This window comes from Eptatretus burgeri, chromosome 2 (genome assembly GCF_056783735.1).
Source record: "Eptatretus burgeri isolate ZD-2024b chromosome 2, Ebu_testis_v1, whole genome shotgun sequence".
In the NCBI taxonomy this organism is placed as follows: domain Eukaryota; kingdom Metazoa; phylum Chordata; class Myxini; order Myxiniformes; family Myxinidae; genus Eptatretus; species Eptatretus burgeri.
The window spans coordinates 83,329,230-83,355,684 of NC_140962.1; the positions used below are offsets into that span (position 1 = coordinate 83,329,230).

Genomic DNA, 26,455 nt, shown 5'->3' on the forward strand with positions numbered 1-26,455 from the left:
GTGTGTGTGTGTGTGTGTGTGTGTGTGTGTGTGTGTGTGTGTGTGTGTGTGTGTGTGTGTGTGTGTGTGTGTGTGTGTGTGTCACTTCTACATATATGCGTCACGCAAAATGGCCCGTTCTCCTCAAAGTCCGGACAAACTCACCGTAACCTCTGTTGTGGTTAACGAAGGGGTGTGGTGGGGGTAAAGAGGTGTTAACGGGAATAACTGGTAATATGCAATGGGAAGGAACGCTACGCCGTTGAGTTTTTTTTTTTTCCTCCATCATCTTTTCTCGAAGTCGCCATCGCTCTCCGAAGATGGTTCCAAGAGCGGCAGCAGAACAGCAATCTATACGAGATGTATCATGGCTTTGGGGAAGCAATTATGGGTGATACCAGACAGAGAGGGCAATGCCTCTTCTGGTCTATACCTATGTCCGTTGGATATATTCAGGCGTCGTGCACATCTGCTCTGGGCAACACGCCGTGCTCTGTTCCCAGAGGTGCGACATCCGTGCCCATGTCGGGTGACTGCGAACGCGGGGTCTCGGGATTGCTAGTTTCGGGGTCGCTCTCGCTCCCCGTCTTGCCTCCGCCCAGCACGCTGTGTGTCTTCACATGCTTGCTCAGGTGATCGCTGCGCATGAAACGCTTGTTACACACGGGGCACGCAAAACGCTTCTCACCCGTGTGTGTGCGCAAATGCCTCTGAAGCTCGTCTGAGCGCGTGAAGCGCTTTCCACAGAAAAGCCAGTTGCACACGAAGGGTCGTTCACCTGTGTGCCAGCGCAGGTGTGCCTTCAGGTGCGAAGACTTTCCGTAAACCTTTCCACAGCCCGGAATGTGGCAGTTATGTAGGCCTTTGCGCCGAAGACTCACCCCTGCGGGTCCGAGCCGCTCGGCCTCCTGGCAGTTGGGACAGTCGCAGATTGCTCGCCCAGGAAAGCGACGCGTAGAAGAGCGTGACGGAGTAAGTGCCGGGGCTCCGGCGATCATGGGACTTGCCGACAGAGCGGCAGTCGTGCACTCGGCGTAACCAGGGAGCATGTTCTTGAAGCTGTCCTGCGCCAACAGGTGTTGTGTGGTTGGCAGCAGGTGTGAGGAACTGGCTGCAATTCCAGCTGCTCCGAAGGCCGTGTGTCCAAGGCCACTGTAATCGGCATTGTATGAGCTGATCTGGGAAGGCAGTGGGGATTGGAGACTTCCCGCAGCATGCAAACTGGGCTGGAGACCTCCCGCTGCCGAACTCTGCATGTCCAACCAGTTCGAGCTTCCGTGCACATCCCACCATGAGCCAGGACTCGTACTCACTTCCCCGTGTGCACTCGCTTTGAGCCAGTTCTCATAAGGGTGTCCGACTCCGACCCGGGAGTACATCCCTTGCAGACTTTCCACTGAGGAGTGCACTTTGGATACAAAGGCAGACTGCACAGATTCCCCTGAGCTCAGCACTGCCCCAGGAGTTCCTCCACACGTTCCGGATACTCCTCCCCCGATGCCTCCGCCTTGGTATGACACAAATTCTGCTGGAAAAGGTGTCCCTGATCCGAGGGTAGCTGTGGTGGTTACAGTTGGTGCAAGGGTGAAGGCGCTGGAGGCGCCGCTTCCAGAAAATGCGTCTGCCAGCTCGCCTGAGCTGGCCCGCCCAATACTGACTGCAGGCTCTGCAATGCTCGCAATGGACCCTGGTCGTTTCCACGGGTGGAACCCACCCTTGGCAGGAACGGAATTCGGGCTGAGTGGAGACAACGAGCGAGCGCCACCGATTTTGTTGCAAGTTGCAGCCAGCATGGCCAGCGGAGTACTCCAGAGACCACTGTCCCCCTGAGGCCGGGGTCAGATTAGGGTGCAAGGGAGAAAGACAGGTTTGCTCATGCAACTATACTGATGTATGTTTGTGATTAACCGACAATATACAAGATAAGGATTATTTTCTTGTGTACAAAGTTGTGATGATCATAGACCCTGTGCAGCACATGGTGCAAACTCGGTCAGTTCCACATTGCCGCATCCCCATCCCCATCTCAAAGTCATTTCTACATTACTGCCTTCTTGTTACTTGCTGATGGTGTCCTATTACAATTGTGTGTGTGTGTGTGTATCCATATATCAACTTCAAAATTGATCACTTGGCACTTTACATCACAAAAAATTTACATTGTGGTCCAGCAAGGCAAAATAAGGTTATAGTTTGTCCCAAAAATAATTTCAGGTGTACAGTATCCCAGAAAAAAATGATCAAATGTAAATTTAGCATTTTTTTTTGTCATTTCATAGCACAAAAACTTTTTAGTGTTGTCCAGCAAGGCCAAATATGATTACAGTATGTCCCAAGCAAAATTTCAGTTGTACAATGTGTCCCAGGAAATACATCCCTTTGTGAAAATATCACCACTTTAAATTGCCCACCGAATTTGGGCCAGGATGGGCATTCCCACCCAGAGCGCGGGAGTCCCGATGCAAGTAAACTCTAACCCTGGCACACCAATGGCATGGTGCTCCATCAATGCATGTGTCCTCCCTCAGATGGACGTTCAGCTGGGGACCGGTCTGCCATTACGAGTTGTTTTTTTTGGTAGATGCGACAAAGAGTCGACAAGTTCCCTCGTGGTTTTTCATGAAGAGTGGACTCGTTATTACCGGCACTCTGAACAAATTTCAAATTCCTGTGCAAATCAACTCCAGTCGAACATTCAGCCGAGCCAGCGGGTTCGTGAAAGACTTGTGTCAATCTTATGGGTTTTATTTGCGACGGAAATCAAACTAAAGATTGAACGCCGTGCAATAATACATAAAAATAAATCTTCTATTGCTTTAACAGCCCGAATTGATCCCTGCACCTTCTTGTCTGGTTTGCTGAGTGGGAGGTTTGACCCACGTCTTTCACGAACCGGCTGGGCAGGGTTAACATTCGACTGAAGTTGATTTGGTTAGGAATTTGTAATTTGTTCAGGGTACCAGCGACAACTCGCCAACCCTTTGCGAAAGATACCGAGAGATTTTGAATATCCACTCCGATGCGAGCAGACTGAACACGCAGCTCAACGTTCATCCGAGGGATGGGCACACTTTGTCTTGCAACGCAATGCCTGAAAGCACAAATCTAACATTTTATATTCGGCTCGGGAATTGAACCTCGACTCCCAGACTAGACAGTTCATGGCTGTGCACCTTCCTGTGGGATATATGTATGTATGTATGGATGTATATATGTTTGTATATATTTATACATACATATTCTGATGCACCACACTCTGTTACAGAGTGTTGCTGCTGCCAAAGCAGTTTCTGGCAAGGGTTACGCTGGGTGGTTTGCCATTTCCTTCCCAGCAGTTGTTAGGGCAGGAAGACATCTTTAACATCTAGCGACTAATTCCAGCAGACGTGATATCCAGTGTAAGTCCATCCGAGGGATGGAAGACACACTTATGAATGACCCTGCCTTTGAAACACCGGGATGACAGTTTGTAGCTGGGCCGAGATTTGAACCCAGGCTAAACGGCTTGGGGGGGCAAGTTTGCATACCTCTCGGCCATCCTGCCAGCCATATATATTTCGGCAGTCATGGCACTTCGCACATATATGCTCAACAGGTGAGCGCTGAATGCACGAGAAATATCGTCAACACGGAAATGCTCTCGGGCTTTTAAAGAGGAAATTTTTTCTGCACATCGACCCAATAACAGACACGCACATCAGAGTGTGGCATAATGCTTTACGATCATGCAAACGACTTTCTTTGTAAACCACTTTAAAATATTAAGACGCTTTACCGCTCGTGAGTCGCATGGATAAAGACGCAAACACTGGTGAGCAGGTGCACTTTTACCTGCTGTCCGAAGTCCTATAAGAGTCTCCTTTCCTGTGCTAGCACGCGGACGCATTCACGCCTCGTGGCGGTGGAGGGACCGGACGGGACTCACCCCCGGACGGGCTGCGGCCATGAGCGTCATGCGCTCCCCGAGCGTCTCCACAATGCTTATATAATGTGGCGCCTCTCAGGACGCGCACGGGTGCACGTGAGCCGATCCGCCCCTCCAGAGGACCACATGCACTTCATTCCGCCTTTGAAGAGCCGCCTCGTCGCTCTCAGGACCAATGAGAGAGACGGAGCTGGAGGGGAGAGTTGAGGGGGGATTCGTCACGGAAGGGCAGGGGAGGTGCGCATTGAGGCGTGAGACGTTCGCGCCATCGAAGCTGGCAGTGACACAGGCAAGACCTTTATCTTTGCAGCTGGAGCAAATAAAGAAATGGAGCAAAGAAGATGATGATCTGAGCTTCGAAGCAGCATTCATTGGTTTGTTTAATTGTCTAGCTTAGTACAGATGAAGTGGTCCCATAAACACCGAGGTCATTCTTAGCCCAAGGAAGACCTTGAGGAGCACATTAGTTCATCAAGTTTATCAAGGTCGCTGAATGAGCTGAGAGCACAATCTCGAATCGTCTGAGAGCTGCATCAAAGTTTTTCAAATGGAATCGAACCTCGTACTGTCTCTGGGGAGGGAATTATCTCATCCAGAGATGGATGGTGGGAGAACTCAACATAAAGTGTGGGCATGCGTGCGTGCATGTGTGTGTACACGTGCCTCCAGTCTGCATTCACTTACTCAATAAAATGTTTGAACCGACGTAGTGTGTCATTTTTGTTGAAATTTCTTTTTCAGAATGCATGGTAATTGTGCACTGCTCCCCCTTTTTGGAGATGATCTCCATTTCTGGAAGGAGCTTTGTGGGGGTTGGAGGCCATATGTTGGAGTCGGTGGCAGTATCAGAGGTTCTGTCATGTTGGAGATTGCAGTGCAAGCATGACCTCAAAATTACTCCTGCAGTCCACTGGCCCATTCCATTAGATTCACACCGTGCAAGACCTTAACTCCTCGGCGGTTCTCTGAGTCTTGTCCCTCTCGAGTTGCCACCCAAAGCAGGGCTTGCTGGTAGGCCGCAAAGCTGCACTTGTACCGAGAAAAGTGCATGGAAACATTGCAAGAAGTGTGAATTACACGGAATGTTTCCTTCCATTGTAATGTATATAAACCATGCATGGTGTTTGAAAAGAGCTATAAAAAATGGTGTTTTGGGGCAGATGATCCAACAATTAACTACAGCTCTGAGGGTTTGCATTAAGAGTGACTTGATAAACTAATGAAATGCGGTTTTCTTTATAATCAATTGCAGGTACAATCTGTACTGTGTGTATGTATATATATATATATATATATATATATATATATATATATATATATATATATATATATATATATATATATATATATATATATATATATATATATATATATATATATATATATATATATATACATATATCGCATCATTAAAGTGTTGGCTTAACGACATAGAAAACTATCTCTTTTATGACCTCATAGAAGCATGCACTTCATTTAACAAAATGGAAAAGGAGGGACTGCACACTTCTGTGATGTACATGTATGCGTTTTTACATGATATAAGGGATGATCAATATGTCCAAGGTCTTACACAAAACGTCGCCGATGACATCAAATAAACCATTTTTATATTTCAAAGTTCGGCCACGGACTTCCTGATAAACACACATGTAAAACTGTGTCCAATATAGCAGGAGACCCATTTTGAACATGTTGTTTTCTTTATAATCTCATGCCTTCTTGTTATATAGCATGTATACACAGTTTGCTTTTCTTGCCAAAACGGAATCTGTTTTATGCCGGAGGTTAGTTAATGAAGCGACAAATATGAAAACGGAGTGGGATTTCTTTAGCTTCGTTCAGTTTGAAACCGCCCGCGTTGTGCGGATCTCTCTGTCCGCCCCATGTCTATGCATATAGGATGTTGCTCGCGAGAGGCGGCCGAGCGGGCCACGCACCCTGGTATCGTTGCCCACGAGGCGTTAATTTTATTTCAAAAAAACAATTTCCCCGCCGTCGGAACGGAGTGAATTGTTAACGCTGCGAATATTTGCTCACTCGTATTATATAAACACTACATAACATTGGCTCTCTATTCGCAATTGCGTAAAATGCAACATGCGCGCATTTCTGGTTACATCCTCATTCTATATGTGAAGCAAGCTTGTCCTTAAAGGCGCCTCTCTTCGATCTGCACTCTCTTTACCAAACCCGATTTCACACTTGTTTTCCCCACACCGCTCCAAATGGCGTCCCCTCTCACCCCTGGCCGCACGGTCGAGCCACAACACGGCCGGACCGGTTCGGCGCACACACATCACATTGTTCCGCGAGGCCACGGAATGCGCACCGACACGTTCTCCCTGGAAGCGGTGCCTGCCTGGTTCACCTCTGTGAGCTCACTCGTTTTCATGCTCACCTCTACAGGCACATCGAGACTCCGTTTGTTCCGTCGACCTCTCGTTTGGATACTCTCGAAGCTGCTTTGAAACAAAAACATTCGAATGTTATTGAAATCCTTCATTTGGTCAAGGTGCAGTTACTGCGGCGGAAGTTGATTAATTGCCTTTGACATCACAACGGATCAGTGGCCCTGCAGGGAAACCCCAGCATCATGGACCGTGGACCTCTGTGAATGCGTAACTTTCCTGAGTCCTCCAGGAGTCTTCACGCAAGATGTTTCCACCTCAGATCAATGCACACGAGGGAATGCATTCAACATGCGTATTCAAAATGATCATCGATATCGATTGTTCTGCACGGAAAGGAATGACGACTGTTTGAGCCTCTATAAATTCCCAAAATGATTGTTAAACAAAGAATTGATGGATTTTGTGTTTGAACATTCAAAAGTGTTTAGTGTTCGATTTCAGAGGCGCTTTTTGGGGAGTCTGTGGGCATCTTTATATAATGTAGTTCAATGTTTGATGAAATCTATTGTCAACATTAAATGAAAGGAAAGTTGGAATACTTGCAGGGAAGACCTCGTTTTGTACTTCCAACTAGCCCTGCGCCTGATGGGATATAGTCTGTGAAAGTCTGATTATTCCTATTGATCATATTATTCACGACTCATTATAGATCCAAAATGAAATGTCTTGAAAGTGCCCAAAGATAGTCTACAATATATTTCTCCTATTGTCACAGATTTATTGGGGTCCATGTGTTGTACTCCTGTGCATACTCACGACTACTACTTATACACCTCCTATTGCTACTATTATTCCGACTCGTGTAGGGTCGGCTGGGGAACGTTTTTGACCCGAATCTTTCACAAACTTGATGGCCAGGTTGAACATGACAGGATACTTGTATTATGTTCAGGATGCCGGCGATAACTCGTCACAAAATAAATCGTGGGATATTTAGCGTCCACCAACGAGAAGTTCTGGCAGACGGGTCCTCCAGCCTTGCGTCCATCCGATGGATTGCACACAAAATGATGTACCACCCTACCTGAGAAACACCAGGCTGACAGATTATAGCTGAGGCGAGATTCGAACCCATGCTCATGTTCATCGAGCGTGTTCAGAGGAGAGTGTGCATACCTCAAAACTATCCTCCTAGCCCCGCCTCCATTGCTTTCAAACCTTCATTAACCTCACATCCAGAGTTTAAAATCTGGAATATTCTTCATCAATGACTTCGTTAAATGGTAACCTATTAACAATAACATCAATAAGAATACTAAGGTTGGAATAAATGTACAATTCATTGCCACTTTGGCATCCTGCATGGGTAGTTTTTTTATGACCTTTAGACTTGCCATTCTGCTTTGTTTGTGCCAGTCATCTCTTGTTTCTACGTAATCATATCATTTCCCCATTACCTCGTATGAGAAGAACAAACCTGGTGTATCTGGTGGCCCTGTGGTTCACAGAACTTTACTTCACCAGTTACTCAATAGAGGAAAATTCTATCCATTGGGAAAGACGTTTACAGCTTCGTCGCCATGTTCAATCAGAGATGGATTCAATGGCTTAAAACAACCACCAAACATCAGTGAACACAAAATGGTTCTTGGGGTTTTATGACAATGGCCTCGCCTTTACCCCCGGTCTCATCCTTATCGGGATATCTCGAGACCAGTGCGGAGCTGCCATCTCTGCATCACCGAAAACGTACAACAAGAAACCAATAAAGACAACTACGATAACAAACCGGAGATTAAAAAAAATTGCTTTAACGCACGGTCGAGCCGATACTGGAAACAAAATGAAGAAGAAGAACCTTTCAAATCCACTCTTCCGTTCGTTTCTAGGCTTTGCCTCTTTCAAAATTAAAAATAACCCGATGTACATTCATGAAACAAAAACATGTGTATGGCTTATGTGCATGTATAATACATCATGGTTATATACCTGGGATTGTTCAAATTGCATTGGGCCATGGACTAATACTCAGGCCTGAGGCCTGCCGATCTGTACTGCTTTATGCAATGATGGCACATTATTTTATTTGGGAGGAGTCAGGCTAGCTGTCCAGCCAATGGGTGTAAAGCAGTGGGGTGGAGTCAGGGCAGATGAACACTGACCCATGTATAATCTGTAATATTTTATAATAAGACCAAAAAGGGAATAACTGTAAAAAATGACGAAACGCCCTGAAACTCGAACTTGTTCTGTAACTTGTAATAAAGCCATGCACCAAGTTTCAGTTCAATATGATATAGGGTATGGGAGGGAAAAAAATCTGAAAAACCACAGTTGGGACGGACGGAATGAGAGTAAACCTGGAGTCCCCATCGGTGAAACCGGTAGTGGACTAATAAAGCAGCGAACAGGACTCGACTAAACGTGCCATTTAGTGTTTTCTATGCACAGACATGACTGGATACAAAATTGGTGGGACAAACTGGGAGGAATAAGCTGCATGCTGTTGCCCCTCTTTCAAGGAGACCCATTGCTATAGCAACAGATACAAGCTTGAAAGGTTTTGCTGTCCTTGAGCACGCACAAGCTGAGCTCAGTGCAGTCGTGTGAGGAGATGGGTCCACTTCAGATACGAGTTGTTTACTCATCGTTGGTGTTATTGATGAACCATTGAATGCGATAGTGGATGGAAGGGATCTTTATAGACCACTCTCACTAAGCACCACCCAAAACGGGTGTGTGCAATGAACATGTGGCATTTATTAAGTTAAACCAATGAGATAGTGTCATCATCCAAGAAATGACAACATTTTTATTTTTCACGATACAAGTGTGTTTTATATGTGAGATAATTTTTTTCCAAGATATATATATATATATATATATATATATATATATATATATATATATCCTATTTTATTTTTTGAAGAATACAACACGGTGGCATTTCTCAATGGTCCATCATATCTCGTTTGTAGAACTTTACGGATGGCCCTCGAAAGTCTTGAGCGGTACTTTCAGATTTTATTATTTTTTTTATTTTTGTCTTTTTATGCAAAAAATATTGAGTATTAGAATTGCATGAAATAGTTAGCACATAAACTTAGCTGAAGTACTTGCCTATCAATTACATAAACTATGAATACACAACCTTGGCCTGGTGTTTGCTTCATGACTGGAGTGGTGGGCTTGGGATCCTCGGGTCCTGAGTTCAAATTTTGCTTGGATGTTGAATTAATACCAGGTGGAGTTGATTCTGCCCGTCATCCTTGTGAGGTCGGCAAAATGAGTACCAGCTTGCTGGTATCCTGTGTCGGAGTGGTGACCCGTCCTGGATTGTACCCAATAGCCAAGGAGACTGCTTCGGCATCACCAGTGCTCTGCACAGAGTATGGTCCCAATGGATGGATGGATGAAATAGTTAGGCAAATACTCAAGCTAAGTATATGTGCTATCAATTACATAAACTATGAATACACAAAACTTTGGCCTGGTGTTGGCTTAATTGTTTAGGTGGCTGGTTTAAGATCTTAGGGTCTTGGGGTGACAGCCTGTCATTCTCCTGAGGTGGCAAAATTAAGACCAGCTTACTGGTAACGGGGCACTGCATCAGCGGCATAGTCACTTTTCCAGAAAATGATGCAGCCAGTAGCCACAGGCTGCATACAAATGAATAAGACAACCATGAACAGAAGAAGGTCAACAGCAAGCACACCTAACAAAATTAGACGATATAAAGTCTTTTACAATTCCTAACCAGCGAGGAGACAAAAACGGTTAATAATATGGTTTGTTTGGTTGCGATGTTAACGTCCTACTTAGGAGGATGACACGAGGACAGGTAGACAATTTGGAGGGTGTGGGGGACATTTAATCTCCTCTTTATTAAACGATGGTACCAAGCCCAAATGACTACTCTTTTTGAATCGTGTTATGGAATCTTATGGTATCCATGACATAGTGTAAAGGGGAAGACTGAAAACCCCTCTCTGAGCAACCAAGCAATTAGAGTCCACACCAGTGACACTGAGGCAACGAAGCAAGCACGGTTTAACCCACACGCACAGCACACAGCACAGCACACAGCACAGCACATGACTTTGCGAAGGATCATTTGTTTGGGGAGCACCGCTGTGCCCCTGGTGCAGTGCCCCGTGTATGTTAGATCAGGACTATGTAATTTGGCTTGGCTGCCGGCCAAAGGTTGCTGAATCTTCGCGAAGGTGTTTCACAAGTCGGGATTCTTCAATGTACACCAACTAATGCCGGCATGATGTTTAACATCCATCTGAGAGACGGCACACACACACACACACACACACACACACACACACACACACACACACACACACACACACACACACACACACACACACACACACACACACACACACACACACACACACACACACACACACACACACACACACACACACACACACACACACACACACACACACACACACACACACACTTGTAATAGGGCACCATCAGCAAGTAACAGAAGACAGTAATGTAGGTAAGAAGGTAAGAACTTTCGTCATTTGTAAGTGTCTGACCAATTTTCTTGACTGCCTGGATCATCAGTTGCATTCCCTTCTTCAAATACGTTTCAACCCATTCTGCCTACAACATCTCCAAACATTGTGGGTCCACAAACTCGGACGGACACACACACACACACTGATGGGGATGGCAGTTAAAAATCTGGGTCGACATTCAAATGCAGGCAAGACAGCTCAGAGATTGAGAGTGTGCTGACCTTTCGGCCATCCTGCCAGCCCTGTACGTCCATGGCCGTACTCTGGTGCAGTTCACTTCCATTTGATAAGAGATGCAATTCCTCGACGTAATGACCTCGTGTACCATTTTTCCAGCAGTATATCCATTGTTGTTCGACTTCTATGTTCGATTGCTTCATTTCGTCATCCTTGCAGATGATGTAAAGTCGAAGATGCATTGGTGGTTCGGATGCAGCAGAACTGGATTTAATATACCGGAGGATCCGACTGTTACTTGATAGGCGGCAGGAAAAACCTAGTGCCGTGCTCCCCATTAATCTGTCTATCTCGTGGATTGGGTCCCCGACGTGATCAAACTTGATGAAAGACGAAATCATTCTGACGCAGTGCCGTCAGGGGGCGCTGTATCTCGGAGCATACCTTCCTCCGGATTAAGAAGTGAAGCCGGCTCCATTTCACGTGCATTCAGGTCGTGGGCGTGAGGAACCTCCAGGTATCTCTCAAAACGAGTAGGCCAGTGTGCGCGGGAACCCTGAGCGAAATTCCTGCCTCGAGCTGGTTAAGTGTAAAAATGGATGTGGATGTCATGCATAAGTCGGATTAATTCAATCGTGCGCGCGGACGCACGCACGCACGCGCTCACACACATACACACACACACACACACACACACACACACACACACACACACACACACACACACACACGCACACCAATTTCGATTTGCCTTTCACGTGCAGGCTGCTGCGCTGAATGCATGTGCTCACGTGACCCACAGCAGGTGCGCGCAGGTTCGATGCACGTGGCGCGCAAAGCGGACCTCGCAGAGTGTGTGGACAGCAGGTTCGAACCTTCATGGAAAGGTAAATAAGTGTCGCTAATTGCCAAACGGCAATTAAGTGACTGTTAGACAGAAATTAGTTTGCTCAATGTGCCGTAAACAATACGAGCGTTTTAGCTGCTAAAAGGAGCTTCGGAGCCTTCGGAAGGGGGTTTTTAAGGGAAGAGGGTCTGATTGACGTGGTAATTCCAGCCGATTAAAAAATCACCCAAGCTAAAAATGGCCGCAGCCTGTTCGAGAGTTATTTGCGAACTCCCAAATGACCCTTCATTTTCGGCGCGAATGTAAATGTATTACAAGCAATTGCGTTCTTTTTGGAGAGGAGGGAGCAATATTTGGCCCAAAGAAAATGGTCGCCAATGCGGAGATGATGTGTAAACCTTTTTTTTGTGTCTATCATTGCAGAGTCCTTTCGGCCAACATCGCGCACTCCTCCCCGTGTAATGCTGTGTTCCGAGAAGACGCACTTAAACCATCCGAGGTGCTGACCCTGAACATAAACGCTCCGGAAACGGATGGATCGATCATCTGAGACCGGTATCGACGCAACATGGGGGGGAGGCTTTAAATGGAGCCGACGTGCGAAGGTTGGACGAATGTACATTTCCACACAAGGTGACAAAAAAGGCACATGGTCTTCGCAGGAATTGTAAACAACGTTGCGATGATGGTGTGCTCTCCAGAGTCTCCGTTCTTTAACGCTGCACGGATATATAGATAGATATATATATATATATATATATATATATATATATATATATATATATATATATATCGATTTCACCATCCAATAATGACGTCATAGGTCAAGGAACAGCACGAACAGAGGTCTAAATTGGTCGAGAGCTTGCTTGTTATGAGTTGCCAGCTTGTTTGGCCCGTCCATCCCGTGCAAGCGGGACGTGGGGTTTTGCAATCGCTTCTGTCTTTTTTATTTTATCTGCTTGCATTTTGAGATCGTTTCTGGTTTACCATTTGAGCTTTTGTCGTCATATTTTCAACAAACCTTTTATTATGAGTGTATCGACAACAGTAATGGATGTATTATTATTCTTCATCATTACGCTCGCCGAAAGGAGAGGGTATTGCATTTGGGTCCGTCTGTCTGTCTGTGTCCGCACAGAACTTTAGTGTTTTTCTCCGCAACCGCTTGCCAGATTGAGACAATTTTCCACCATAGGAGCGACTACGCATGTGGAATGTTTTAATGATAATTATGACGTCGTAGGTCACGTGGTGTGGCAGCCATGTTGGAAAAATGGAAAAAACTGTGGACCTCTCTCTGAAAACCGCACCAAGGAAAAAATTGAAACTTGGCCCACAGCAAGTACTCCTCATGGGGTTAATAAGTGTGATTTTTTTTTTCAATGACATCATAATTGCGTATGTACAATGCTACACCTGATCAGTATGAAAAATTTTGAGGGTCATCTTGAACGACGGCTTCTCTGGGCGTTTGTAAGCATTGCAATGTACCCAGCAATTCTTAGCTGTGGTGAACAGGCATAAAATAACATGAGTGAGGAAAGTGGGGTGGGGGGGGGAACTTTATCGTTAAGAAATCATTGCGGCCTGTTCCAAGTCGAGGCATGGCTGAGCAGGCCAAAAAACATGGTAGCTTCAGATCCCAGCAAGGTAACCCAGGATATGCCTTAAAGCCCCAGAGAGCAAGGTGGTTGAGGATGCGCCTGATAAAGCATATAATTAAATAAGGCCGTTAAGTATTTTCAAAAGGGGTGTTTTAGTTATTCCAAACACCCAATTTTCACTCTTGCACTTCCTTGGAGTTCCCTTAATATGCATGCAAAGTTTCAGGCTGCTAGGCTTCATGGTTTTGAAGTTATGGAAGCTTACCGATGGTTCTGTGATCCATGACCTGGTGTTGGCGTAGTGGTTAGGGTAGCGGCTTGGGATCCAAAAGGTCCTGAGTTCAAGCCCCGTTGGGCTCTTGAATTAATACACACCAGGAGGTTGACTCAACCTGTTATCCTTCCGAGGTCGGCGAAGTGAGTACCAGTGTTCTGGGCCCAGTGTATGCCCCTGATTGAATAGGTGTACCATATCCCTGTGTCGTATGAGGCGACCAGGGTTGCGTCAGGAAGGGCATCCGGCGTAAAACATGTGCCAAATCACTATGCGGATCATAGGGATGATCCGCTGTGGCGACCCCTAACAGGAGCAGCTGAAAGAAGAAGAAGAAGACCGATGGTTCTGTGACCCCCCCTTCCCCCGTGTATCAGCTTCGGCGTCCATCAGCATGCGAACTCTCTGCTATCTACGTCACCCGGAACCGGAAGGTACTGAAGTGTGTTGTCAGTATGTCAGTCAATCAGTGGTTAGAATGAGTTTTATACAATACTAGTGGGGTATGCTTACACATTGTAAGCAATAGTGAACCATACTTCCCCATAATATCGGGTCGCTCACTGCATTTTTTTTTCATTTTTTTATTTTCATTTACGGATGTTTTCCAACGGTTCTGTGTTCCCCCGCCCACCCCCTGTGTATCGGCTTCGATGTCCATCAGCACACAAAATTACCATGCTTCCCCATTGTCTCGGGTTGCTCATCTGCATTAAAAAAAAAAAAAAAATTAAAATTTGTTTATTTTCATTTGTTTATATTGTCATGTTTATATTGTCATGTTTATATTGTCATATATATATATATATATATATATATATATATATATATATATATATATATATATATATATATATGTATGTATATATTGTTATGAATTTGGAATTCAATTGCACACAACATGCAGCTTCCCTTCGTCAGCTATGTCGATAAGTGCATGTTCCCGAGATAGTTCACCTTCCATTGTTGAAATGTTTTGAAATCGATTAGATGCGCTGCGGATCGATTTAATAGTTAGGGAGCGAACAATGGAGACGTCCCTCCCCTCTTCTGCGAAGAGGAAGAAGAACCCTGCGGTGACGTCAACAACTCCCTCCCACCCGTGGTTGAGCGGGGGTGGATCACGAGGGCATGAGTCACGACGGGTGCGGGGAGGGGTGCAAAGGATAAAGAGGACATCTTTTCTTTGTTCAAAAAGAGTCCCGTGGGAGTCCCGTGGTGGGGCTGAGTTCTTGGGAGTCCCGTGGTAGGGCTGAGTTCGTGGGAGTCCCGTTCTGAGTCCCGTGGGCAGAGTTCGTGTGCTGAGTCCCGTGGGAGGAGTAAGCTTTTCTGCTTCAGAGAGAGCAGTCGTTCAGCCATTGGGTCCTGCTTGGCTTGCTTGGCTTGAGGCCTTTGGAAGCTTTTTGCTTCGGCTGGCTCAGTGGGCTTCGGCTGCTGCTTTGTTTTGGAAGGAACTTGAGCCGGTTGTTCGGCTCGAGCTGCGAGTGGAGGCTTCTTCCTCTTCTTCATCTTCCTCTTGGTTCGGGGAGCTTGTCGTTCTCCATTTTGTTTCCCGGTTTGGTGCGATGCGTCGGCCTCTTCTTGGAGTTGGTTCCTCGGGGGAAGCGAAACATTGACAGGAAGGATCGGCGCCTCATCTCACCTGCACGTGTTGAGAAGCGCGGGAGGATTCGCGGGAGCTCAGGAAGGAACACGGCTCACGGCGATTGGATCCAGCTCGCTCTCGCTGGAGCCCGGGTCCGGACAAGTTGAAGACCACACGAGGTGGAAAGGTTCGAGTCAAGCTCCGAGTTTCAGCTCACCTGTCCTCCGAGCTGGAGCCCGTGATTAAAGGCCTCGGCCACCGTTTCTTGTGTGCGTGCGTGCGTGCGCGCGTACGTGTGTCCGTGGGCCCGTCTAATCAGGAGGAACTGCTGTTAAGTGTAAATGACTGTACATAATAAGTAGACGGTTGTAGTTCTTTTATCGTGCTTTTGTTGCTTGAAAAATTGCATACGTGTTTTGCCTTTATTTAATTGCATACGTGTTTCATTATAATAAATGTCCTTGTGTGAATGTAAACCTGCTCGTTGCATCCATTCCCTCATTGACTGAACATTTGGCGTGTTTTTTTTATTTTTTATTTATTTATTTTTTTGTATACCTTGGTCGAGGCTCGTATGAGAGCTAACACACAACTCACAGCAAGGAGGCATGAGACAAGAGGGGCGGGAGTGTAAGGGACAAAACAGTGGGGAACAGACACATTAGGTGAACTGTGGAAGGGAGAGGGATGGGGATGGGACGGGGAACATGGCGAAGAGAAGATGGACATTTCGGGGACTTTCAGGAAGGAAAGCAGGAGAAATGAAGGAAGTGGGCTTGGGTGGATTATCGGGGGTAGAAAAGATCGAGGATTTGGATGGGGGAAGATAAGAGGTGGTGGTGAACAGCTGTTTTGAAAGCCTGGAGGGAAGAATGGGAAAGAATAGAGTGAGGGAGTTTATTCCAAAGGCGGGAAAAAGAGGAATGAAAGAGTGAAGATGAGCAGTGATTCGTGATTTTGGTAGTTTTACCAGAAGGGGGTTGTTGGCGGACCTTGAGCGCCCTGTGGAAATGTGGTGGGGACAAATCGCAGAGAGAGCAGGGGGGGCGAGGCTGGAGAGGAGTCGGTAGAAGACAGAAAGACCACCGACCAACCTGCGGTGATTGAGAGAGAGGCCCAAAGACTCAGCTTCATTGCGGGAGATGCCGATGATCTTAAATGCTCTGGTTTCGACAGCATGAAGCCGAGAAAGGTGGGAGGCAGGAGCACCAGCCCAGAGGGGAGAGCAGTACTCCATCAGGCTACGGACAAAAAGTGTTGGCAGTTAGAAAGCCGTTGGTTTGCCGTAATAGGGGGACATTTGGACCGACGGTTCTCGGCGATTACGCCACTCGGAATCGCGCATGGACAAGCTCGCCTCGGCGGTTTGCTCCGTACGAGATCCGTCGATGGTGGAGTACCCCGGTAGTTGGATCATGTGGGTATTTCGGTACATTGAAGATTGGCAATCGACCCTACCCCACGTGATATGCCGATTGGTGTATTTCGGTTCTTGTACAAGGACCCGTCGCTCGGAGTTATCCGGGCGGCGATCTCTATTCCGGGCGATCGGTCGGGCCGACTCGACTTGCAGCTCCGTTCAGAGCGGTCGATTGGCGGCTGACCCCCGGCCGGTAACAATATATATATATATATATATATATATATATATATATATATATATATATATATGTATACACATATGTTTTTATATGTATATCTTCTTCTTCTTCTTATTTCGGCTGCTCCCGTTAGGGGTCGCCACAGCGGATCATCCGTTATGATCCGCATAATTATTTGGCACAGGTTTTTTGCCGGATGCCCTTCCTGATGCAATCCTGGTCACCTCTTACAACACAGGGATATGGTACACCTATTCTAACCGGGGCATACACCGGGCCCAGTACACTGGTACTCACTTCGCCGACCTCGGAAGGGTGACAGGCTGAGTCAACCTCCTGGTGTGTATTAATTCAAGCGGCCAACGGGGCTTGAACTCAGGACTTTTTGGATCCCAAGCTGCTACCCTAACCACTACGCCAACACCAGGCTATATATATATATATATATATATATATATATATATATATATATATATATATATATATATATATATATATATATATATATATATATATATATATATATATATATATATATATATATATATATGAAAATCACACGTATGATTCATGTATAATCACAACTGTGCATGTGTTTGCAAAATTACGATTCATGTCTGTGTGTGCCGCCGCTATCAGTCGTCATCCCCACTCATGAGTTTCTCAAGTTGAACTGACCCTTCCCTGTTCTCGAAGCACCCACCAAATCTTCACCCCAGCATGGAGCCATGACTCATGGACCAAGCTGTCTCCTCATCCATGCTGCGTTTCAACCTCAACCTTCGAGGGTTCGCCTGATCCCACCCGGGGGACATCCTCGCCCACCCAGACACTGCACACTGCTGCTACCAGTCACCATCTCCACACATAGTCCCACCAAAGCTGCTGCCTTCGTCATGGTCTTTACTCGCACCAAATATGTTACTTTGCACGGTCTGATGAAACCATTCAATTGCTTACAGGTTAAGGTTCTTACTTTTAGGGAACTATGTTTTGAGCTTTACAATTTAAATGCAGTTGAATATTGGGTGTTGTGAAATTAACATTATTTACAATCCTTAAAATAGTATTGTATTTTTGGAATAGCTGATACTGTCCAATTGTGCATGTGTGCATGTTATATCCATGGCAGACGCTAGAATGCACTAAAAGGAAATATGGACCTAACACCTCTCGATCACGGATATTTCTCATATTCCTATATTTCCGCGACTCCGGTTTACATTCAGGAACAGAGCTATCGTTTTTACCCTCGCCCGAAGAGAGGGTATTGCATTTGGGTGCATTTGTTTGTCTGTTTGTTTGTCTGCACAGAACTTTCGTGTTTTTCTCCACCACTTGTTGGATTAAGACGAAATTTTCACCAGAGGAGTGACTGCTCATGTAGAATGTTTTAATTATAATTATGACGTCATAGGTCACGTGGTGTGGTAGCCATGTTGGAAAAACGAAAACATTTGGACCTCTGCATCTCTGAAACCACACCCAGAAAAAATTGAAACTTGACACATGGCAAGTACTCCTCATGTGGAACAATTGTAATTTTTATGACATCTAGCTGTCTTTGTTATGACATCATAATTGCATACGTAGAATGCTACATCCGATCAGTATGAACATTTTTGAGGGTCATCTCGGGATAAATTGGTACAAAGAAAAAAAAAAAGTTGATGATGTCATTGGTCACGTGATTCGGCTGCCATTTTTAATGTTTTTTTTTAAACCTTCAAAAATCTGCTTCTCTGAAATGGCTGAACAGATTGAGGTGAAACTTTACACGTATGACTGCCTACCCATGAGGAATAATGCGTTCACAAATATGACGTCATAGGTCACATGGTTTTGTCGCCATATTGGATTTACTCATGTCCATCCAAGGGACGATGCACTCAGTGATTAATCACCCTGCCTGTGAAACATCAGTGTGACAGTTTATAGCTGAATCAAGATTCATACCCAGGCTGGACATCTCAGTGGCGAGTGTGCATACCTCTGCACTATTCTGTCAGATTCCTTATGATTTGTAAATAATATTTACAATGTGCAGATAGTTGCTGAATATTTCACAATGTGCACACAGTTTGATGGGAGACATTAAACCATTTTACATAACCTCTGCTGATGACAAGTTGCGCTTTCTTATTGTTCTCTTGAGGATATCGTGACGGATGTCACCTTGGATAACTCCCAAAGGCTGATGCGTCTATAAAATAATCACGATGCTATCTACAACACTCACCATTGGTCGGATCCTCACGCCCAGTGTCAGTTCACCTATGAAATGATTGAAACAGATGGAGAACCGTGCCAGCGGCCGTGCAATGGTTGACAATTGGCAGAGCGAACCAATGTAACATGCTGCACCCTATCATCATCCGTCATGGCCAATCAACCACTTGGGATAATTACCCCCAGGAGTGCTATATCCAAGTAACCCGAACAGGATGAGTCAAGACACAGTTATTTACACCACATGGGGTTTAGTCAGCAAGCAAGGTGAGAAATGGTGGTAAACACAAGTAATTATAATTCAAACAAGAAATGACGAGAAAGCGAGTACAGGCAGTTTTCTACAAATATTACAGCACTTATGCATTTCCCTCTTGTCCCTTATGCGTCATTCACACCATTGGAGGCCTTAATCAACCACTTAGCTCTGGAACTAATTGGTGCCAAGACGTACACCCGAAGAAGTGAGAGATTGGGAACGGGTGAAGAAGAAGAGGTAGGAAGGGGTTGGTAAGGGTTGTTTATGTGCCCCGACCGACACACCGTGCCACAACTCAGCTGGATTGCAGTCACCCAATGATCTGGCCTGATGGTCCATATCTTGTCCCCTTCACGCTCCCTCTTGGATTCACCTCCTCACTCCATTCATGCTCCCGATCTCCTGGGGTACCAGAGAGTAACTGGCTGGTACAATGGATTGCGGGAATGCTGTCGCTGCGGCGAGGTGAGGTGGACAGCTCTGATGTGGCCGGGTGGTGAGGTGGGCAATCGGGCTGAGGCGAAGGTGCATTCCAAGGTGTGGAGAGTTGCATGTGGTAAAAAGAATGAAGAGTGTGCAATAAGCGAGTGTAGCAAAGTGGGGCGAGTGAGCTGTTGAAAGAGAAATGAATGTCGGTGGTGAAGAAGTACAAAGTTTTTGGAAAGGAAGAAGTGTGAAGTCTCCAAAGGCGCGAGAAAGTGCTCAAGGTCCCAAAGTAAATAAGAAAGTCTCTTTCTTTCCCGTGTTTCTCCCTTTGTTCCTGCACTTCCACTCCCCCTACCGGCCTACCCCCTTCCTTGCGGCTCTTGGACCCTCGGTGCAGAGGACATGAGGGTGGACTGACCCTCGCTGCCGGTGATTGGCCGGGTCCTGAACATCTTCCCGGCAATGGAGCCCGATTGGTGGGACGGGGCTTTCATGGTGGATTTTTCGAGAAGGTGAAGGGGGTGAGAATTGGTGTGTACCTGTCACTTTGTGAATGATGGCTTCTTGTGGAAAGGAAGCCTCAATGATGTCCGAGTCTGTCGGGGAGCCCGCTGCTCGTGAGAAAAGGAACGATGTGGAAATGGCGCGATATGTGCGTGGTGTTAGTGTGAAATGGTTTTTAGTGTAGGACTGGAGGGTGTAGAAAGGAAAGAACAGCATGCACTAAAGCTAACTAACATTCACAAAGTATATCTATCCACATGAATATGGTATATACTTAATAGCTAAACGCAATACTAAGATATAACTGGCTTTAATCTATGTGGATGCGATTTGTCTTCCTCGCAGCTCATAACCATGACAATATTTAAGTAATGCCTTGTACTTCGTAAGTGACATTGATCACAAGTTCTCACAGCCTGGGTTTGAACTGAAGCCAAATGCTCTAAAGCAAACTGTATTTTGTCTGCAGCCTTTCAACTTGAATCTCGTGGAGACACAAATCCTGACTTTCTCGGAAAAAGGAAATGTTAACATAAGGCAACAAATAAGAGAAGGTCTTGGCTCAAGCAACGAACACATGATTGAACATGTCAAGGACCAGTGTTTTGGTTCCGGGCTGCTTCCTGTCTTTAGGTAGATTCATTTAGCTCCGCAGATTAGCCCTACGGATTAGCCCCTTTCCAGGGTGTGCCGACCACAGAAACATCTTGTGTCTGCAAGGTGCAGGAGGTGGATGGAAGGGGTGGATGAAGATGAATCTTGTGCAAAGATTGGAATGGGGAAGGGTGAGAGTGGCTGGAAGAAGAAGAAGGAGGAAGAAGTGTAATATATATATATATATATATATATATATATATATATATTTTTTTTTAATTTTCCATTCAACATTTCCCTTTCAAATTCAACATTTTCCTTTTAAAGAGATTTTGAATCGATGATATTATACACGACAGCCTGTACTTTATTTGGCCAAATCTGAAATAGATTTTGTTGCGGCACTTCCACATTACTTCGTAGAGATTGACTTTTTTTTCCGCAGCTCCTGATTCATGTTCCCCAACGGGATCATTGACATCCCTCTCTGGACTCTGTGGTGGCAGGAAAGAAGCCGCAGTCCACTCCGTCTCATCCTGGAAGAGGTGGTTCTGGAAGCAAGGCATGTGTCACCATCTTCCTACAGTAAATGTGTTCCATCCTGCAAGATGCCTTGTTGGTATAGTGGTAAGTAGATTTCTTGTATACATGTCATTATTTTGCTCTGACGAAGGATTCAGGCCCAAAATATCAGATCCTCTTTGCCTCCAGCCCCTGTGGTCAGCATACTTAAACCAAATTTTGTTGATTACATCTATTGTTCTACCTATTTGCCAATGTGGACAAACACAAGCCTTCACGGTTTCGACTACCCGTGCACATCAAATAAAAAACACGCCTAAAATGCTAGAAAATGTGGTACTGATTCACATACCTGTCTGTTCGCATATTGTAACTCGCGCAGAAGCTGCAAGTGGAGGCCCATGGGGAGTGAAGTACCATCGGAAAATGAAGGTGGGTTTTAACCGCAATATAGCAAAATGATACAGGATTCAGTAACTGAGTAAACGGAATATACAGTGGAGGTAAAAGCTGCAATTATAAAAAGGTCCTGATTTGAAGTGGTGCCAGTCAAATTGTCGATAATGGTCTACACGCGCCCCGATTCATATGAGCTGGGTATAAATTGGCGGTTGTTTCAAATTGGTAAGAGTCGACTTGTATAGACGTTCTTGGCCAGGGAAACGCGAATGATGTCAAGTCTTAAACGTTGCCCTGGCAAAGATGCAATCTCGGACGAGTCACCACTCATCTGCATGGCGCGGACATTTCTGCCGGGCAGTCATCTCGATGGAACGCACAAAAGCGAGGGCAATACAAGAACACTTTAACCACTCCACCACTCAGCCATTTGGAGAGATGTGGTGGGCAGTTACAATTTGACCTGGGACTGTTGTTCGTCACCACATTGTGCAGCCATTCTTCTCGAAATTTATATTTGTTTGAAATGATCAAATTTCGGTGTGTGTGTGTGTGTTTGTGTTTTCAAATAATTAAATTAAATGGCACAATAATACAACTGCACCGATTCAGTAACAACAAGGAACATACCTAGTCTCAGTTGCCGTTTATTCGTAACCCACGAGTTTGATGTGACTGTTCGTGTAATTTCAACCTGATCTTGTTGATCAGATTGTTTCAAATTGTTTTTTAAAGGCTTACCAGCAAGAATACATGTACCTGCACTTCATATGCAACAAGATCCTCCGCAGAGTGTTATCGTGGCTTGGTTAAGCAACTGTGCCTCAAAAATATCAATCTAAAGTGATCTGGTTGAGACATTTCAGGGGTTTAAAGCATTTCTTGTAGAAATCAAACTTGGTTATAATTAAGCATTTCTCAGACATGGAAACGGTTGATGTGACAGGTACACAACATGTACACCGCTCTATAGACCATGGTTTAACCTTGAGTGAATCAACTGCAGAAATTGTACTGCAACATGAATGGGGTTATCGCCCACAAAGGTGGACAGAGCATAGAATTTTAGAATTTGTTAACAGACTGAGCAACGGTTTATCAGGATATGGTTAACATCTTTTTAAGCTTAGAAGATTACTTTTAATCGTACATATACCACTATTGGCAGCTTCAGACATGTAGTTTCCATTTACCTCGTTTACTCCACCACAAACGTTTTTTGCAATTTTTTTTGGGGGATCAGCACAGTATTTCTACCCATTCATGAGACGATATGATCCAAAAAGTTGATGGAAAACCCATTGAAGTAGAGGAGGAGAGTATCCAAACCACCACAATCTTTGCATACACAATATGTACTCGTATATGGCTCTTTGCCATTTCGATAGCGAATTTTGTGGGGTTATAGGTGCATTGTTACCCTTGAAATGGAACTCGTTATGACCTCTGAATTGTGGTGCATGTGCTACATGCCTTGGAGGTGTACTTGGCAAAAAAAAAAAAGGGGGATTGGGAGGGGGTAGCGGAGGAGAGAAGGGCAGAGAACAAGTGGTCGTAGAGGGCAATTTGATGATAATTAACTTTCATTTTGACAGTCTCCGGCTTTCCTCTCACAGGCATAATCGCTCTCGCCTTGGTGCCTTCACTGCCCTTCACCTCCTCACCACCCATCATGTTCTGTCTACTGCGCTATGAAGTAATGGTTCTGTGCTGTGACGTCACAGTGCTGCGTACAATATTTAAAACGGAATGAGCTGTTTGTTACGACTACAAGTGATTGATAACCTTGTCTTTCTCCAGGTACCTGTACTTTGGACGCATTCAGCAAGTAAACCGCTGCTACCTCACTTAATTGCAGTAGTTTAACACCGGTGATCATACGTGATTGCATCAATGAAGTAGTGACATCATCGTCTCCAGACTACAGTTGATGTCATGAATGAAAAAAAAAACCCAATGGGTATTGGCTCCGCCTGTACGGTATTTGAATTTGACTTTCCAGTACTTCATTCGAAGCAGCAATCTTGGTTCATTGAAGGAAAAGCTATAATGTGCCGGAGTTCTAGTCGCTCATGCTCAACGAGCCCATGCTCCTGACTTGATTGATTTAACATATCAAACTCTGTATTTGTTTCATATTATGCAATTTGATTCTCTAATGATAACTACACCGTGTCAAAAGCACTTGTTACCTCTGACACCTAAGGTTGGATGGAAGTTATGTTTTCACCCCTGTCTGTTTGCTTGTCTGTGAGCAGGTAATATACAAAAATTATGGACGGGTTATGACAAAACTTGGTGGATGAGTTTCTCAGGCAACAAGAACAAGCCGATTCGATTTTGGTTCAGGTCCGGATGCAGGTCCAGCCTGTCGGTGGGATGCAAGAGGTAAACTGTTCAGTCTGGCAGAGGTATGCGCTCTACCGAAGTGCCGTTCCAGTTACCATCACCAGAGGAGAGGGTATTGCATTTGGGTCCGTTTGTGTTTTTGTCCGTCTGTTTTTTTCCTTCACTGAATGTGAGGATGTCTATTAATAATACATACTATTGAAATTATAATGATTGTGAAAATTACAATGGTACACAATGATAATCTTCTTCTTCTTCTTCTTTACCCATACCGAAACCCTAACACCGATAACGGAAGCTTGGCCCGAGTCTTCATGAATCAGCTGGCCAGCCCTGACGTTCGACTAATTAGGGCAGAAATTTGGAATTTGGATATGGTCTCGGCGAAAGCTAACCTTCTCTTCGCAAAGGTCACCATGGGATCTTCAACATCCACCAACGAATGCTGGCAGACAGGACACCCAGTTTAACATCCATCCGAAGGACAGCACATGTATTCATGAAACACCAGGATGACATTTTATTGCTGGGTTGGGAATCTAACGTCGGCGAGACAGCTTAGAGGCAAGTGTGCGTAACTCGAGGCCATCCTGTCGGCCCTACGTCATGATAATGGTACATGATGATAATAACGATAAAATAGAAAATGATAGTGATAAAAACAATTATAATGTTGATTATGATAACGATAAAATATTAAGGACAATAATAACTCGAAAGCATCTGAAATGCAAAGCCCATCCACGTCCGCTTTGTATTCGGACTTCCTCTTGTTTTTTTTTTTTCTCATACCCAACTTGTCCACCAAGTTTTGTCCGAATCCATCCACAACTTTTTTTAAGATATGAGGCTTATATACATATTGTTTTGACTCTATCTCTCAATGGTGAAGAATCGCTTCAAAAATTCTCGTGTCCGGATCCAGATCTTCACCAAAATAGAATGAATTCGTCCTTGTCACACACCCAATGTGTCCACCAAGTTTTGTGCAAATGCATCCACAACTTTTTGAGATATCCTGCTCAAAGACAAACAAACGGACAAGCTGGTAGGTGGCCATGGGTCGCCGAGCATCTGATGACCTTTGACCCCTGATCTGAGTTAATCTAGTACTAAGTACTTACGAAATTGCAATCGAATCGGTTAACCCGTGTATGAGCAAGGGGGCTTTGAATGGTCATTTTGCCCGAAAAAATGTACTCATTGACCTTTGACCCCTGACCTAGCCAAGATAGGTCAATATGTCCTGAAGCAAAGTTGTAGTACCCATTGAGTACTCTGTACCTATGAACTTTCATTCATATCGGTTAACCCGTGTAGTTACGTGTAGCAAGGGGGATTTGAATGGTCATTTTGCCCGAAAAATGCACTCATTGACCTTTGACCCCTGATCTAGCCGAGATAGGTCAATATGTCCTGAAGCAAAGTTGTAGTACTCATTGATTACTATGTACCTATGAACTTTCATTCGTATCGGTTAATCCGTGTCGGAGCAAGGGTGCCTTGAATGGTAATTTCGCCCGAAAAATGCACTTATTGACCTTTGACCCCTGACCTACTCGAGATATGTCATTATGCAAATGAGCAAAGTTGGAGTTCTCATTATGGTCTATAAGCATGTAAAGATTCATTCGATTCGGTTCAACCGTCTTGGAGCTGGTGTACTTTGAATTTTCAGCGGGAATGCTCAATGGCCCCCGGGCACCCAAGTTGAGAGGGTTACCATTTGGAAACTATAAGATATAGAAAAAAAATGGATGTCATGTATCGGATAGAGAATCACCTTAGGATTATGCATACCAAATCTCATCGAGTTCCATCTTCTGATAACTACTCGGTATCAATTTGAATGAAAAGTACCGAAAATGTGGTTTGATATCGGAAATCCCCAAAGTTTGAGGGGGCGCTGTGGGTGAACAAAGATATAAATCGAAAATCCGGCTCGATCGTTTGTGCACAATGTATTCCAGATGATTAGTGTGAAATTTCATGACCATCTGACCATAACCCGAGGAGGAGTACCATTTGGCACGAAGGCACCTCCAGCTCTCGCACATTATCGATTTTTGTCCTTTGACCCCTGAACTAAGCAATATCGGTTGATATGTCCTGAGGCAAAGTTGTAGTACTCATTGCGTGCTATGAACCTGCAAAGTTTCATTCGGATCGATGCACTCACCTGGTCGCTAGGGGCCTTCAATTCTCGCCAATTTTCGGGCATACCCCATTTGTAGGGGGCGCTGCGGGTAAACTATTCTATATATCACAAAAACCAGAATGTAT

The 26,455-nt window shown here is 45.0% G+C and overlaps 1 protein-coding gene and 2 long non-coding RNA genes across 7 annotated transcripts in view; 2 read left to right on the forward strand and 1 right to left on the reverse strand.

Moving 5' to 3' along the window:
• The window catches only part of LOC147032451 (transcription factor Sp9-like), a 107,318-nt gene extending 103,269 nt beyond the window's left edge, over positions 1 to 4,049 (reverse strand). For 2 of the 4 annotated variants that reach the window (XR_015055168.1, XR_015055169.1), the window contains exon 1: positions 3,811 to 4,045. Coding sequence is in view for 2 of the 4 variants with exons in the window: in XM_085870091.1 (XP_085726217.1) it covers positions 432 to 1,805; positions 3,905 to 3,934 (1,404 nt within the window). In the remaining 2 variants the exon portion in view is untranslated. Of the gene's footprint in view, positions 1,806 to 3,810 lie in introns of all 4 variants that reach the window. The other 2 variants (XM_085870091.1, XM_085870092.1) reach the window with 2 other exon arrangements.
• A 6,762-nt stretch (positions 4,050 to 10,811) lies between these two features.
• LOC147032452 (uncharacterized) lies at positions 10,812 to 12,554 on the forward strand. The gene is made up of 3 exons (XR_015052064.1): positions 10,812 to 11,493; positions 11,741 to 11,863; positions 12,247 to 12,554. It is a non-coding gene; the product is annotated as an uncharacterized LOC147032452 (long non-coding RNA).
• Positions 12,555 to 17,520: 4,966 nt separating this feature from the next.
• LOC147032453 (uncharacterized) lies at positions 17,521 to 26,107 on the forward strand. Of its 2 annotated transcripts, XR_015055171.1 has the most exons (5): positions 17,521 to 20,316; positions 21,409 to 21,529; positions 21,807 to 21,856; positions 23,624 to 24,297; positions 24,471 to 26,107. It is a non-coding gene; the product is annotated as an uncharacterized LOC147032453 (long non-coding RNA). The 2 variants fall into 2 exon arrangements; XR_015055170.1 differs by having other exon boundaries at positions 21,807 to 24,297.
• The last annotated feature ends 348 nt before the right edge of the window (positions 26,108 to 26,455 follow it).